Source organism: Buceros rhinoceros, unplaced genomic scaffold (assembly GCF_000710305.1).
Source record: "Buceros rhinoceros silvestris isolate BGI_N320 unplaced genomic scaffold, ASM71030v1 scaffold9716, whole genome shotgun sequence".
NCBI lineage: Eukaryota > Metazoa > Chordata > Aves > Bucerotiformes > Bucerotidae > Buceros > Buceros rhinoceros.
Genome location: NW_010415782.1, coordinates 3,010 through 18,689, shown reverse-complemented (window position 1 = coordinate 18,689; position 15,680 = coordinate 3,010). Strand labels below are relative to the sequence as shown.

General features: G+C 37.3%; 1 protein-coding gene across 1 annotated transcript in view; it reads left to right on the top strand.

Annotated features, from left to right (window-relative positions):
• Window positions 1-13,422, top strand: part of LOC104494676 — a gene marked incomplete at its 5' end in the record, with an annotated part of 40,367 nt that extends 26,945 nt beyond the window's left edge. Inside the window, 5 exons of the mRNA XM_010137541.1 lie at window positions 184-295; window positions 5,272-5,355; window positions 6,882-7,005; window positions 11,909-11,999; window positions 13,096-13,422. Coding sequence (XP_010135843.1) covers window positions 184-295; window positions 5,272-5,355; window positions 6,882-7,005; window positions 11,909-11,999; window positions 13,096-13,170 — 486 coding nt within the window. The remainder of the gene's footprint in view (window positions 1-183; window positions 296-5,271; window positions 5,356-6,881; window positions 7,006-11,908; window positions 12,000-13,095) is intronic.
• Window positions 13,423-15,680: the final 2,258 nt, after the last annotated feature.

The following is a 15,680-nucleotide window of genomic DNA, read 5'->3' as shown; positions in this document are numbered from 1 at the left end:
AGATTTTTTTTTTTTTAGGTTTATAATGGATCGTTATTGTGACTTTTTAAAAGGGAGCAACAGAACTTTATCCATAAAGCTGTTACTGACAACGTGCCAGATCAATACTTAATTAGAAATATGCTTTATTTAGTTGCACCTGATTTCTAATTTGATAGTTTGAAAATGGGTATTTTTTCCCAGATCAACCTGTTCTTAAATGGGCAACATGTTGAGACATTTGAGGAGGATCTCACATTTACATCAGATGAGGTTATTACATTTGATCCACCTAAGATTAGCAGTGAATTGAAAGGTATGTGCCTTTTTTTTATTTGTGCGCTTATAATTTGCTATCTTTGACCTGGAAAATCATGTGCTAGATTTTGCCTGTGAAATGTATTTTATCTCTTTATACTACATATTTTTAAGTCGGTTGCAAAACCCTTATATACTTTGCTCGGAAGGACGTGGGTTAGGATCACACAGCGTAAAATGTATTTGAGACTATAACAAGTAAGCAAGTTGTTACTCAAGAAACCAAAGCTTTAGACATGACATATCCTGGCTTGTAATAGAAACATGATTTCAAAGTATACTGCAATCTTGGTTAATCTTGGAAATAGTTGGCTTTCCCTTACGTTATAATAGTTGTGTTCAAAATGGAGGACAGACTTACGGAATGCTTAGCATTTCGGTGATTAAAATTTGGCCCCGTTCCATATGGCAGCCTTCACAAAATGAACAAGGACGGGATCAACCTGGAAGTGGTGACTTTGAAGGAAAACACACTAGGCTAACGATCCAGCGTGGTAATTGCTGTGTTGCCGTTAGACTTGCCTAACCAAATTCTTTGCAGAAAGAAGAGAAACTTGAGAAGGGCAAACCGGTGAGCTGAATGGAGCAGTTCAGCAGTTCTGCAATGAAAAGGAAGCGTTCAGAGTTGTTCATACAAGCTAGGTACTAGGTGACGGATTATTGGAAGTGCTAGACACTTGAGAATTTTTTATTCTTTCTGGTGGCAGAACTATATACAGTGTGTCTTAACATGTGGCACACTTCGTGATTCCATTTTGGTGCAAACAGAATCTTTATTACCTTCTTCCTGCTCACCAGAAAAGTGAGAGAATTAATTTAAAGCTGTGGATAGATATTTTCATATCTAAATCAGGCGACTCTACCTAAAGATTAGGTAGAGATATTTCTAAAAATAACACTAATGCTTAAAGAGTAATTCAGATATTTAAGTTTGTGTATACTCGAAAAACTAATGATGTGAAGGCACCACGTAACATTTAATATGTTAAGATTTATTCTGGATTCCAGATATAGGTGAGTAGTATTTCTCAAAACTGGTAATAGAATAGTGTAACAACTAATTATAAGTTAATAGGAAATGTTCTGTATCGTGTAGAGAAGTTTTAAACACATATATGGCTGTGTGTTTATTGCCATTTGAAAGCCGGTGATGCTGGATGCCTGACTGCCATGCTTGAGTTCATTTTCCCCGTGTCTTCAAACATCTCTTCAATGTGGTGATTTACGTGTAGCATAGAAGCAAGTTAAACTCCTAAGTATGTTTTCAGCTCTTACGTCTATTACAAATCTGATGTCATACCAGAATCTCTCTGATATCTGGGGGTTCCCAGGAGGGTAGTGGGGGATTCGCACCATCAAACTGGTGAGTTAAGGAATAGGAAATCATTGTCGTGTTTGATAAAGGGGTTAGCAAAGGTCCAGGTATCTTTTTCAAAGTGACGGTAATGGTAAATATTGGGGAAACAAAAAGCTATTAGACTCTCCGTTGCCGCCTTACTGTTTGAGGAAACTTTCTGAGGTGCTTAGTCAGGATTTAAGTACTGAATTCCTCAGGCTTTATTCAGGCAAAACCCCACTTTTGAGGGCATTTGTGCTCCTCTGGTTATTTTCCCTGAGAAGGATCTCTAAACTTTTGCCCATAGTTGTAAATAGAAATGTTTTCTGTATGTGACTAAACGCTTACCTACTTCTGTGGCTTAACCCATGAACAGCATGAGAGAAATAAACGAATGGGTTAGATTGTAAAAGGAGTAACCTCTGCTAAAACAATTTCTGTCAGCATTTAATAAGAAGGGAAGTATTTTTCTTAGTTTCATGGTTATCTCAAGTGTGAGGGACTGTTAGTTGTCTTTGAATAGATAAGAGAAATATGTGAAAATATTTTTTTTTTAAAAATGCTGCTTGACGTGGCTCTGGGAGGGTGGAATTTAAATTTACCATTTGCCCTAGCTTTGAAGGAAATTCTTCTGTAGATTTGTTTAAGGTGTTTATTAAATGGAAAATTTTTCTGATAAACAGATCATGAAAGAGAAATCAATTAGGCTAATAATAAATTAAAACACCAGAACACTGTCTTGAACTGGTTTTGTTTAAAGGGAGACTGTCAAAGACTGTCTGTATAAAATGTCTGGAGAAAAGACTTCTACACATCGTATGATTTAAACATTGTCATACTTCAGGCTTAAAACACTACATTTTTTCCTTTATTGTATATTGAATGAAATAATTAAAAGTAATGTGATTTCTGTGATGTATGAGGTGTGGTAGCCTTGTCCAAAATGAACAGTGAGCTTTAGCTGGACTTTCTCAGATTCTCTCTCAATGGACACATTGAATAAACAATAATATTCCCAAATTAAATAAATACACTCTTTAATATTTTCTGCCAAGCTTCATGGCATACTTCTGCTTACATTTTTCATGGGATTGAACATGGAAAGGACTGTTAGCATCAGATTCAAAACAAACCTCCTCTGGCAGTTCTTTCATTGTATGCTTTCACCATTTCGATTTTCACGTTACCATGGCTTACTACCAATAAAGAACCTTTGTGCCAGACTAAACTGTAATGACTCTTTCAGCTCATCTTTGATAGTGACCCAATACAGGTTATAAAACTTTAGGGCTTAATTAAAGCAGTTTAAGACTGATAACATTGTTTGGGGTGTGGGTAGGTGTTCTCTTTCTGATCCAGCAGAAGAAATTGCTGCAGTGAGCTCTCAGTTGTTCATTATTGTTTTCCCCATTATTGCTAATTGAATGTGTCAGCAAAGCTACTCTTGTTAAGTGTTGCCTGATCTGTTTCAACCAAACAAGTACCATGAACTAAGATACGCTATATAAATTATGTGTCACATTGTGGATGACAAAAATGCCTCACTACATTATCTCCCACCCCATATCCAAATGAACATTTGGGATCTGGCCAGATGCCACTGCCATAGTCTTGCAGCTTCCCTGCAAGGACAGGGACACTGAAAACTGCAGCCAGTAGGATTTGGACATAGCAAAGCTTGATAAGAAAGTAACTAAAGTTCTTAAGGTCAGGCTTGTTTGAGGAGTCAGAAATTCTCTGTGGTCGGGAAGGAGTTAAAGGTAATGATTTGGCTGATGCAGTTCACCAAGTGCTATCTACCCTTGCCTTAATAGTAGATTGCTTTAAATCATACTTGATTTAATTGTTTATTTTAATTATTTTAATTTAATTGTTAATTTTGTTTTTAAGTATAACTTAAACATTCATTTGTAACTTGAGGGTGGATTTAAATTGGTATAGTTGCACTTCTTAATACAGTCTGCCTTTGGCCAGCAGTTAAAGCATAACGAGCTTAATGTAACAAGAGACTCATTAGTATTGGGGCTCTTACTCCCTAAAACTAAAAACAAACCCACAGAAACAGCACAATAGTTGGATATCCTCAGCAGGAGCAATAACAATACAGAAAAGATACTGATGTGTTTTCAGATTGCGTTGCATCTTGCAACATGAAGTTTGTCCAACATAATTGATTTACAAGACCCTCGCTTCAGTTGCTTTGACACATCAGACTGAAATTTCAGGGCTGAATTGTTTGTCCTTTACAAAAAAGAAAAAGGTTTTGGGCATTTGTCAGTTGCTCCCTGTGGCTGCCACCAGCAGCCTGACAGAAAGCAAAGCAGAAAGGCTGTGGCTTCCCTGCACTGCATGTTCCCCCTACTGGTGTCCAAGGAGCAGAGAGGGGGAGAGCTGCCACTTATGTGCAGAAGGATGAGAAAACGGCAGGAAGAGGACAGAGGAGAGGACAACTGAGGGGTGAGAAATCTGCTGTGAGTCAGGAATGTAGATGATGCTCAGTTAGAGATGCTGGGACCGAAAAGCTGGGGATGCTGGGAGAGCTGGTATGGCTATAGGAAAGCTGGATCAGAAGCAAAACTGGATGGACATTACTATATTCTCACTGCCTAAGAACTGGGATATAACTTAAGGTTCAAGTTTCAGTACTATGCTGCTATCTGCAGGTAACTGAAACAGTGGCAAAGTCAGTGCTTCATCTCTTGCTTTGGGGACAGATTCCGGATGGTGACAGCCTGCTATTCTTAGTAATCAACAATTGTAAGAGGTCTCTGCTGTGTAACTTAACCATAAAACCTCATGTATAAGCAGTGTGGATCCCTCAAGATTGAATTTGTGGATTTAGGCAGGAGTTGGTTTGCTTTCTGATACGCAGATGGATAGAAATAATACGAACTCTGTTCAATGAAGTGCAACAATCTGTGTTCCTAAAGGCTATAAAATAATACTAATACTCAGACATAAACAAGTTAAATTGATTGTTGTCTTATAGAGCATACATTTATGACCATTTATGACCTTTTCTTACATAATACTAAGATACTTACCGAATTAGTAATTTGAAGATGTTGGGTTTCTTCTGTGCAGCTGAGTAATTAACTGTTGTAACAGCGCACATGCAAGTGAGAGACACGTGTTGTCTTGAACAGGAATTTTAAATTGTGACTGTTTTCCTGTAGACATTATCAGAATAAAAAGACATGAAAGAATTATCAGGACAGTAGCAACTGCATGCATTTTCCACCTGCAATGGAAGCAGAAGGATCTGTGTGTTAAGGGGACAAAAGTTGTCAGCTAGTCAAGAAATGGCAAGTAGCTGCTCTGTAAGCTGCAAGTAGCTCTCCTTCGTAGACACACCACATTGCTGAGACCAAGATGAGTTTTCAGATTCTAGGGTGGTGGATGAGGGGTGCGTGGCACAGAATTGGGCAGTGAAAGGAATTTGGGAGATGGAGTGGGAGGGATTAACTTGTAATTTTGGCCCCAGCCTCACTTCTTGCTCTTTAGGTGTCCCTGTGGGAAGAAAGCTGTGGAAATGTTTTCAGGAGTACTGCAAACAATGTAGAAATGATGCCTGCTTCTTCAAAATGTGCTATTATTTGTAGCTATTATTAAAATGTATTCATTTTTGTATCGTACAGACCTGCCAAGCGGTCCACATACTTACCGCTTAGAAGATCTTGCCTATACTAGAAGTGGAGACAAAGGCAACTCTGCAAACATAGGTATTTTTCTTTTTCTTGCTTTCTGGAGCAATGTAAGATTTTCACATAGCAGTTAAGTGTCAAGTGTTGTTAATTTTTTTGAAATCTCTCACTTCACTTGATTTTTATTTTTTTAATTGCCTTTGTCCTGAAATAAAAAATAATCCGTATGTATCAAGGATATTACTAATGAAATATCTGTAGTTTTCTGTTTAGCAGCTGTTGAAATCTGAGGTACTAAGAAAAAAATACTTGCGTGTCATGCTACAAAGAAAGGTCTTTATTTAGAGTTGCAAAGTCGAGCTCCACAAAGTTAAGAACTGCCTTTTTAAGGTTTCCTTTACACATTAGTTGCTACTCCTTCATGTGTGTGTTATGTAATATAACTCTTGGTTGTCTGATCATGTATAATATTTCCATACATCAATTTTGTAACAATGTATATGGCTAAAACATTAACAGTGTTAGCAAATACCAGAGTTGTTCTTGCATGTAAGAGAAAAGTTTCATTACATTGTTAATCCAAGTGGTTATTTCAGTGTGCAGTCATCTTTACACTGATTGTGCTGCTCCTTGTATTGTTTAATAATTCCTTCTATTCCTTGCTTCTGCATGCAACAATTGGCTCTCTTACTTGTTGGAAGATGAGAGTGTGTGATATTCAAAGCTCAGTATGAATTAAAGGTGCGTTTGGGATTTGGTTTGCTATTAGCTGTCAGTCATGCTAAAACTGGTGAATTTTGCTTATATATATTTAGGAATAGAGTTTTCTTGTCCTTGTTTATGAAACTTGTTGGGTTGAGGAATGAAGAAATGTTGATTTTTTTTTTTTTCTTTTCTTTTCTTTCCCCATGGTTTGACCACTGTTGCAATGCAGCATTGCTGAATCATGAATGGTGCATAGCTAAGAGATGTCCTCAGATATAGATGCTACTACTTTGTTAAGGAACAACAATACCACAACAAACTTGACCTCTGAAGCTTTGAAGTCCACAGATAAAAAGATCCCTGTGGCACAGATCTGTTTTCCTGATCCTGCGGTGGAACTTGAGCTTCAGCATAAAGTTATCTGAAGCTTATGAAAGGATATTTACAGCAATTAAAATGTAATTGTGATTTCATGCTTGCGTCAGGATCTCATGCAAGGAGTGGGGCAAGGACCAAACCTTCAGTCCCTGATCACGCCTTGTTACTGTTAATTGCGATTACTTATCTAAGTTTTCCAAACCATTTAAGTGAAGAGAGCTGCCTGCGGGTTGTTTGTTGCACTGTTGTTGTTCCTGAAGTGTCTTTCAGTGGCAGGGACTGTTTGCAACCAGATAAATTCCAATAGTTGCTTAGTATGGGAGCGTTCTTTCATGACATGCTCCACACTCCCTCTCTACCAACAGAGGGAAAGCTGTCATACTATTGTTTTTCATTCTGGAGCTCATTAAAGAAGATCCCTGAGTTTCAGATAAGAGGAGGATCTCAAATGAGTTTTGAAAGGATAAGTACAAATTGGTTTTAGTAGCTCCTATTCCATCTAACTCCAGTTATATCCACAGGTGTGATAGCACGGCACCCCCTCTACTATCCATACCTAAAGAAAACTTTGACTACTCAGGCCCTGGAGAATTATTTCAAACATCTTTTAGAGCAAGAAAGACCCGAAGAAGAACTAGTAACAAGGTGAGTAGCTTGCTGCTAGGTCCACAGTAGTATGGTAGACACATGATGGTATCAGAAGCTATCCTGTGTGCATTGTCTTCAGTATTTTTTATGTATCTTTCTTTGCCTTTTTAAGTAACAACTTGAGCAATAGTCTTTGAAAAAGAACATGAACTTGGGCCGTTCCTGAAGCTGGATGAAGGAAGCGAATCTGTTAGTGATGGCATTTAAATTCCCAGAAGTAGCATTATTAGTGTTGGGTCTCTTTTTTTTTTTTTTTCTTCCCTTTGTTCCAGTACAGAGGGTCTCTACAAAGTAGAAATAACTTCTAATGTCCTTTGAGAAACGTATCTTTCCATTGTTTTGAACCATTTGAAGACCGCAGGAGTCTTGATAACTTAAAGCTTCCCAAGCCTCAGAGCCACTGCATAACTGGGAGTTTGAAATCCCTAAAATACTACCTGAAAAACATTCACGCAGCCAGTACACACTGAGCCAAAACTCACCTGACCATCCATCGGAAACATGCCTTATCTTATCCCTTTCTCTGCAAAAACGTTTTAATCTTTATGAAAGTTCACTCACTTTAGGGACAGTATTCTTTTGAGTACCCCGCTCTCACCCGGTTTTTTGCCACATATACCAAGCTAGAATTTAAAGAAAACACTACAGCTAATTTCCATTTTTAAATTGTGAAAGAGAATACATCATAAACGGGCACTTACCTGGTATTCATCTACAAAAGAATAACACCTGCCAGCAGACAGCATACGTAACATTTTTGTTTTCATGGTATCTTCAGCTGATGCTTGAGGTTCTTTCTGGGCACTGGACACTGTTCTTGTAGCCTGAGGTAAAGGGCTTATTCTCCTAAGCATGTCCAATAAAACAGTCAACAGATTTTAAACCTTTTTCCCTCTTGAAAAACAAACAAAAGCTTAATGTTGCAGCAAACCTTTGGTCTTCTAAAATCTGTTTTAAAGTCAGTTATCCTGCAGATGTGGAGATTCTGCCAAAATCTTTATCCATTACCCATGGAAATATGTAAAGATACACAAACTGTTAAGTGTCTTTTGCTTGTTCATAGAGCTTGAGTCAGAAAGGTGTAGCTCAAAGCTCAGAGAGATCTTGGGGTTATTTTAACCCCTGATCCTGGAGTTCTGCTGTTCTTTGTCTTTATAAGTGATTCGGTGAGTGCAGACCTCACCCACTGTTTCTTAAGTGCCAACAAATCTATGTATCTAATAAATTGTGATGCCAAAAAATGTAATTTCCTCTGAAACAGAGCAGAGAAGGGAAGAAATAAAAAATGTCATACCTCCTAATGATACTTCTAGAAATTGATTCATTGTTGTTCCTTAATGCTGTTGTGTTCATAAATAAAAGTTGAAACCTGCTCTGTCTGCATGAAGCCAATTTATTTTGATTAATTAGATTATCTGTTCCTGCCTTTGGCTTCCTTTAATGATGTGATAATGGAGCTCTGTGAGTGAATTGAAAACCTACTAGGGAAAAAGAATAAATCCTTTTGTGGAAATGTTTAGGATTATGAGGATTATGCTCATGTGCTTCAGATTGTATAGTTTCTTTTTAAATTACTTGTTTGTTTTTCAGTTTGAAGTGTCACAAAAAGAGGTATCTTACTCTTATTTTCCTTCATTTCCTTTATTTAGATTGAGTGGTTAAAAAATACGTATTAGTTTTTTTCTAAAAACATAACCAGCCATGGCTCTGCCTCACAACAGAACAGAGACTGTCAGCAGTTGCCTTCCATTCTTTATTAAAGCTATTACACAGGTGTACTAAACAGAGCAGAGACGGCATTTATTCTAATAGAGAATGCAGAAAACTCACGAACTTCCTGATTTTCAAGTAACATAGTAACAAAAGATGGTCTTTCAACCCCCCCCTCATACCCCAAACCTATGTGATTGCTTCCCCCACTATGTAGAGGGAATGTATTCTTAACAGGTCTGATAATCTTAAGATGGAATAAGAAACATTTTATTTAGGTCAGTCATTTTAAAAGGATAGTGAAGTTATCCTGTGAGACTTTTCTGGTTTCGTCTTCTGAAGTAAGGGTATCTTCTTTATATTTGAGAGTGTCCCAATGCTCAGAAATAAAAGTGTGACAGCTAATTTCTTCTCATTGGATATTTTTACTAAGAGCTGAAAAATAAGAAATGTGGATACTGATGCTTCTAGATTGCTTTTGGGTTTTTGTGCGCATATTTATTGGGGGGGGTGGGTGTGGAATATTGCCCACAGTATATCTCATACGCAAACTCCTCTTTCTTGGACTCGATTTCTGCTTCTCTCTGATGGAAAGATTCCTATCTTTTCCTTCATTTAAATGCATGTACCATATTTATTTCCATGCATTTTAACAGAAAATTTACAGGGAAACCCACTTCTTTGAATAAGTGCGGACAGCACTTCAAAGGAGGTAGTTAAGCAGGCACCCCATTGTGCATAAGCATAGGAGTTCAGCTAGAATAGTGAACTTTCCTGGTTTTACTGGTTTTTGTCACAGGCTTAGTATTCTTTGAAGGGTTTATTTGTTTTCTGTGTTTAAAAGCAGCTCTTAAAAACTTTTGATTGAATTGTACAATTAGATAATTCTTTCTTTAGATCTCAGTTAATTAAATTGTTTAATTATACTGGATAAATGCATGCCAACATTTTGGTTTATGTATTGTGGCAGCTTAAGAATATTAGATGGTTGTAGTGGTTTTTCTTTTTTTATCGTGGGAGCGTATTTTTGTGTGGAAATAGGTTGGATATTCAGGTGCTTCAAACAGGCCCTAAAATATTGAAAATGCTGACCTTTGTACTTTATTTTGTAATCCTAGTTTTAGCTAGAGTATCTCATTGTAAATATTTCCTCAAAGTACTTGAAGTGAATGTGCCATTCTGTAATGTTCCAAATTAAGATCTGTTGCTGGTATTACATGCTCCCTCTCCAGCGTTACTGCAGAAAGTGAAATGAAACTCTTCCACTCTTCTGGTCATTTGCTTTTGCTTTGGGACAGTCTTCAATTTCTCTCCTGATTTAAAGTGATTGATTTTTTCATGAAACTTCTTTTGAAATCTAAGGTATTAACTTCTGGAATATGTATTCCATTGGTCCAGTTCTTGTGGAGAGTTCTGCCAGTTGTGAAATCACTGGAATTCTTTGTCAGTTTCTCCAGGTAAAACTTACGGAGTAGTGTTTCAGTCAAGGACTAGTTCTTACCGCACATGGTCACTGGTAATTTGTATTGAGTATTTTAGTTGAAAATTTTGTGGGCTCCTCTGATCCTGCTATGTAGTTGATTGTGCTATTAAATGTAGTAAATTATATTGACGACTTGTTGCGGAAATTGCTTTATTCTTGTTCTTGCGGTCTAGTAGGGCAGTGTTGGATTAATTGAACTTCCCTGCCTTCCCAATGCATTTGCCTTTAAGCGTGATAATGTTGCCTGGCAAATAGTTTTCAAGGAAGGTCAAAAGAATGCTAACACCAGGGTTCTTCTTAATAACAAATAATAATGTTAATAGTAAAGTACAGTGTGGTAATAATAGAGTATGAGGAACAGTGAAAACCCCTTGCCTGGGAGATAGGCGCAGACGCTCCGTGACTACTACTTGGAAGAGTGTTAGCAGAATCGTCGCCTTTCATGAAAGGTTTGGGTCATATGCCCAAGGTACAAGGGCCAAGATACAGAGCTGAGGATATCAACAACAGCCATTTTTACAATGCTAAAAAGGAGCTGAAAAAGATAAACCTCAGAGTGACAAAATCGGCAGTACAAGAGCACTGTAATAAATTCCAGCTATTTCAGAGGACAGAACTGAAAATCTGTTTCAAACAGATGAAGATCAGGTAGGTGGCTAAAGAAAAATAGGTGGTGTTGGAGGAGGCGTGATATAAATTGCAGCAGTCAAACATCTGGAGATAGAGCAAGAATAGGCTATTGTCTTTCTCAGTTTTTCCTCATGTCTTGCTCGTGTTCTGATTAAATCCTTTCCTATGGAAAAAAGGAAAGCTGTTGAGTCCCTAAATAAGGAAATGTTGGAGGAAAGAAAAAAGAAAAACAAAAATACAAGGAAGATGACAAAAAAATTAAGAACTGTGCAAGGAGGGGCAAATGGAAATATGCTGTAGACCTATTTATGGAATTTGAAACAGCTTTGTTAGGAAACCACAGAGCTATTTGCCAGACATGCAAAAGTTTCCAAATTGGAACTGCACCAGTCAGAAGCAAGGATGGAAAAATGCTTACAGTGGCAATGAACAGAAAAATAAGACTGACACACTAAACCAGAATTTTATCCAAACAAAGTACGTGGCTCCAAGAAATTGTTTACTTTGTTACAAAATTATCAATAGTTGATAGCAAGAGTTTGATCTCGTGACTTACAGTTATTCCTCATGAATAAAAAGGATGCCTTCCCAATCAGGTGGCGGCCTTTGTTAGCCAAAGTGAGTTCCAGGAGTTAAGCAGCCATATTTTTCAGTATCAGAACTAGAAAGTATTAAAAATACTTCCCTCTACCCACTGTATTCTCTGAGTACTTACTGGATCATGGCAACTTCCTGCCTACGGAGCTTTCTGTATGGACTTTAACTCTTAGGAAAAAAAAATACGTAGAAAAGAATCTCATGAGAAATGAATGACTTTTGAAGCTGAATAAGAGAAGAATGATTACTTCATGGTCCTGTTTGAAAAGTATAAGGACTGTTGATTTGGAGTAAGGGGAAGGAACAAGAAGGCAAGGAAGGCAGTGAGTTCATCTTCAGTTAACTTTTAAGCTTGACTTAGTGGGATGCTATGAGAAGCATGAAAATTTTGCATGCTGTGTTTCGCTCGATGTTCTGTACACGTTTCTTAGAAAATCTCCTGAGAATCAATGTGATCAATGTGTAGATTTTATTTTACAGGTACGAGTTGCCCGGAATCCATGGATTAAATTTTGTTCTGAAGAATTCCCTTGGTGGTGGTGGCCTAGCATCCCTACGAAGTGATCCACAGGCATGTATCAAAGCATTGATTTCGGTGTAGTTATCTTTTACAACTATGTATTACACAGTCTCTCTATAACCAAATTTCAGGGTAGAACTGTAAGCTTTTGGTTTTGGCTCTATTTCCTTTTAATTTCTGTTAATATACATTATCTGCTTAATTGTTTCAAGGTTCGAAAACAACGTAGTGAAGTAGAAAGTTGATTTAGAATATTCAGTGAAAAGATGTGGACAAGAAAATATTAAGAGTCTTCAAATTTGTTACGCTCTTTATGATATGCTACCTCTGTTTTTAGTTGAACCAGCAAAATTAGCTTCTCAAAGAGGCTGTCACATTCTGGAGGATGAAGATTTACTAGACAATTGTGATAGTTCCTGTATGTCCTAGAAAACAATTACCTGTGTGGCAACTCCTCTGTCTTGGCCTGTGACTCCTATAGTTAAAATACTGATAATTAATATAAAGAGAGAAATGAATGGATAGATCTTTTGTGGTGATGGCATTATGTGAATCTGAAACTAACGTTTTTTTGCAAGTATACAATTAACTATTAAATATTTGAAACATCTAAACCTGGAGACGCCTGACTGTGGCAATCCTATGGCTATAGCAAAGCACAGTTCTGCCACCACAGGCTGAGAAATGCTGACAGGTACAAATCGTCTCAGCATAGTCAAGAATACTGTTTACAATGTAAGGTGATGCTATGTAAGAGTCAGATAGCAGAACTGAACCCCAAATAAACTGAATTTAGCACTAGCTAGTAAATAAATTGAAGAAACTATTCAATCTGTTCAGGTTTAGATGTTTGAAAACTCCATTGTATAGTTTTCCTTATTTAATTATATTGATTCATGAGTGAGGAAGCCAAATAAATGGAAAAGGTAAATATAACTTCGGATAACCCACAGTGCCAGGCTTGACAAAGCTCACCCAAAATTTTTATATATGTGGAGATAAATACTCGTAAAACTTATAAAACTCACTGAATTCTTAAACTGATAAGAGGAAACATACCCTATTAAACCATTTTTTCTAAACTTAATTTACAAAGGTGGTATATTTATATAGTAAAATGAAATGGTTTGGGTTTTTTTCCTTACAGGGCAAAGCACTTGGACAGATGCTGTTGGATTTCCAGATTAAAAATGTTCCTGATTTAAAATCACTAATAGAGTAACAGGTGCTTACATATGCTTTTAGCACTGAGTGGTATAAAAACATGTTATAAACAAGAACAGGCTTCTTGAGAGATCTTTTTTTTTTCTTTTTAAAGTCAGAGTACAAATTAGTGACAGTTATCTCTCAGAGGCTTAGCTATACGGCACAGATTAGCAGATGTTTTGAGTAATACCAAACTAATAGCTTTGTCTGTGAGTGACAACATTTCCTGTCTAGATAATACATTGGATGAAGAATTAATTTATTTCCTCTAAAATAGAATTAATCAAATTGCAACGTAACATTTAATTACGAGACAAGATAATCTTTGTTCCAAGATGGAAGTTCCCTCCTGTTCAGCCCATCTCTCTTTTCATTCTCTCAATCTTCATTTGAAAATTAAATGGACAGATACCGTTGAACTCCTGTCAGCTGTGAGCTGCATGTCCTGTGCATAGAGTGAAGCTGGGTGACCTACTGTGCATCACCATGAAATCAGCTCTGTCTGATACTGGGGAACAGCTTTCCCTGTTGGGCAATAAAGTAAAAGTAATAATTGTTACTGTTATAGAGTGACTGGTAGTAAATCCTGACCTTTGGTGGTGATCCACCAAACTTCCAGCACTTTGTCATTTAATGACAGACTTTATTACTATAATTTCCAACATCTCTTACTAATTAATCTATCAGTTGAAAGCACTGGCTAGTAGTAAATCACAGATCTTAGCATGGGAATAAATTTGAAGGTGAGGAAAGGAGACTGCTGTGCAACTGGCTGGTCTGCTGGCTTGCTCTCTCTTGTGATGGTGCAATCCTGGCAGGGAGGAAGCGGGGCTGGGTGGTGGAGGGATACCTTGTTTTGTTTCAGGGCTGTTAAGCCCTCATTTTGTGCAGCAGAGTCCTGCCTGGATTCAGTTCATTTGCGTTGCCCTTCCCACAGAAAGGTCTCTGTCCTGCTGTGAAGGAATACCGTGTTGAATGCAGTGTCCACCACCTCTCTTCTGACTCCCAGTTACCGCTTCCCCATCTCCCTTCCTGCACAAAGTGACTAGCACGAGCAAACTGGGATACTCCTAAACTTCTTCACCTGATTAAGCGGAGACTTCAAAATTTGTATCATACTTTGTGAGACAATATTGGGGTGGAAATTCTGGCCCAATAACTGTGTTTCCTCTGCAGAAGCTGTAGAAATATTATTGTGCATGTTCAGGCATTTTAGAAATGAATATAGGTTTTATATTCGGAATACATTCAGAATGTGCTGAATTTTATATTCAGAAATTAACGTTTTATTGTGGGGAGACTATTAATTGTTTAGTGCTCACAAAATGAGACATTACTTATAACAAATACAATTATGAAAATAAGTATTTTTAAACTGTCACCAAAACTGTCTGTTAGTTGTTTCCCGATTTCAGTCTGTGCTACCACTCTTGTTAATTTCTAGCCTCTTGCTTGCTGAAGAGGACTGACTATACAATCATTCGTTCCCACTTTTTCTGTAGTTTTGTTCATTTGAATTGAAGGTATCATTAAGTGAACACTTTATCCATCTAAACATACTATTCTCTTAGTATGTCGTCAGTACCATCTGTGTATACAGCGCAATTCAGTCTAGTTGTAAAAATCAGTCATTACTGCATTGCAGAAAAGTATCTGCACAGAAAATAACTTCACAGGGAAAACACCGTAGGGGTTATATTACGTTTACAGTCACTGTTCATTAGAAAACTCTTTTCTGTAATACTGAAGCCTGTTAGTTTAGCAAAACAGACAAAGGTATTGAGAGAAAATAAAAAAGTGATAGACTTCAGTAGCAAACCTACAGGGATAAAAAGGCCACAGTAAATATTTGCAGTTCACTCAATATGCTGCTTAAGTGACTCTCTAAATGTGTATGCAGTCATTTTTGAATAAAAGTGAACATTTATAAATTTGTTTTAGACATTTATGTTGTTTCTTTTACTGGAGGAGATTGATGCTTAATTCAAAGGTTCTTTGTTTGGGGGTTGTTTCACTTGCCTGCAATTTCATGCATTGTCTTGCTGGTTTCCTTCTTCCTGCAGATTTTGTCCGTTTTGCCTGTAGTCTTTGTTAAATACAGAAACTGAAAAGGCAGATAGAGAGCTGGTCATTTACGTCTCTACAATGGAAGCTGTAACTTGCTGAAAAGAATGGTACAGTGTTAAATGGATAGGATATGGAAATACAGAGTCATCATTTTTTCTCTGGAATTGCCTTTTTGGATGCTCTGAAACCTTCTTCACAAATATATTTTCTATTATTTATTTCAGTGCACCAGCTTAAACCAAGTGGCATTGCTTTTCAGACAACGTCTCACAAATTATAGCCTCCAAAAATCCCTAGCCAAAGATTTTTATTCTCCTTGACCTCCTTAACATGTTTTGAATTTGTGAACCTGAACTTGTTCCAGCAGTCCCCGCTGACCTGAAAGCTTGTTAAAGCTGCATTTGTTTCTTCATGTACGCTAGAGGTTGAGTAATTGAGAAGGGTTTGGTAAAACCTAAC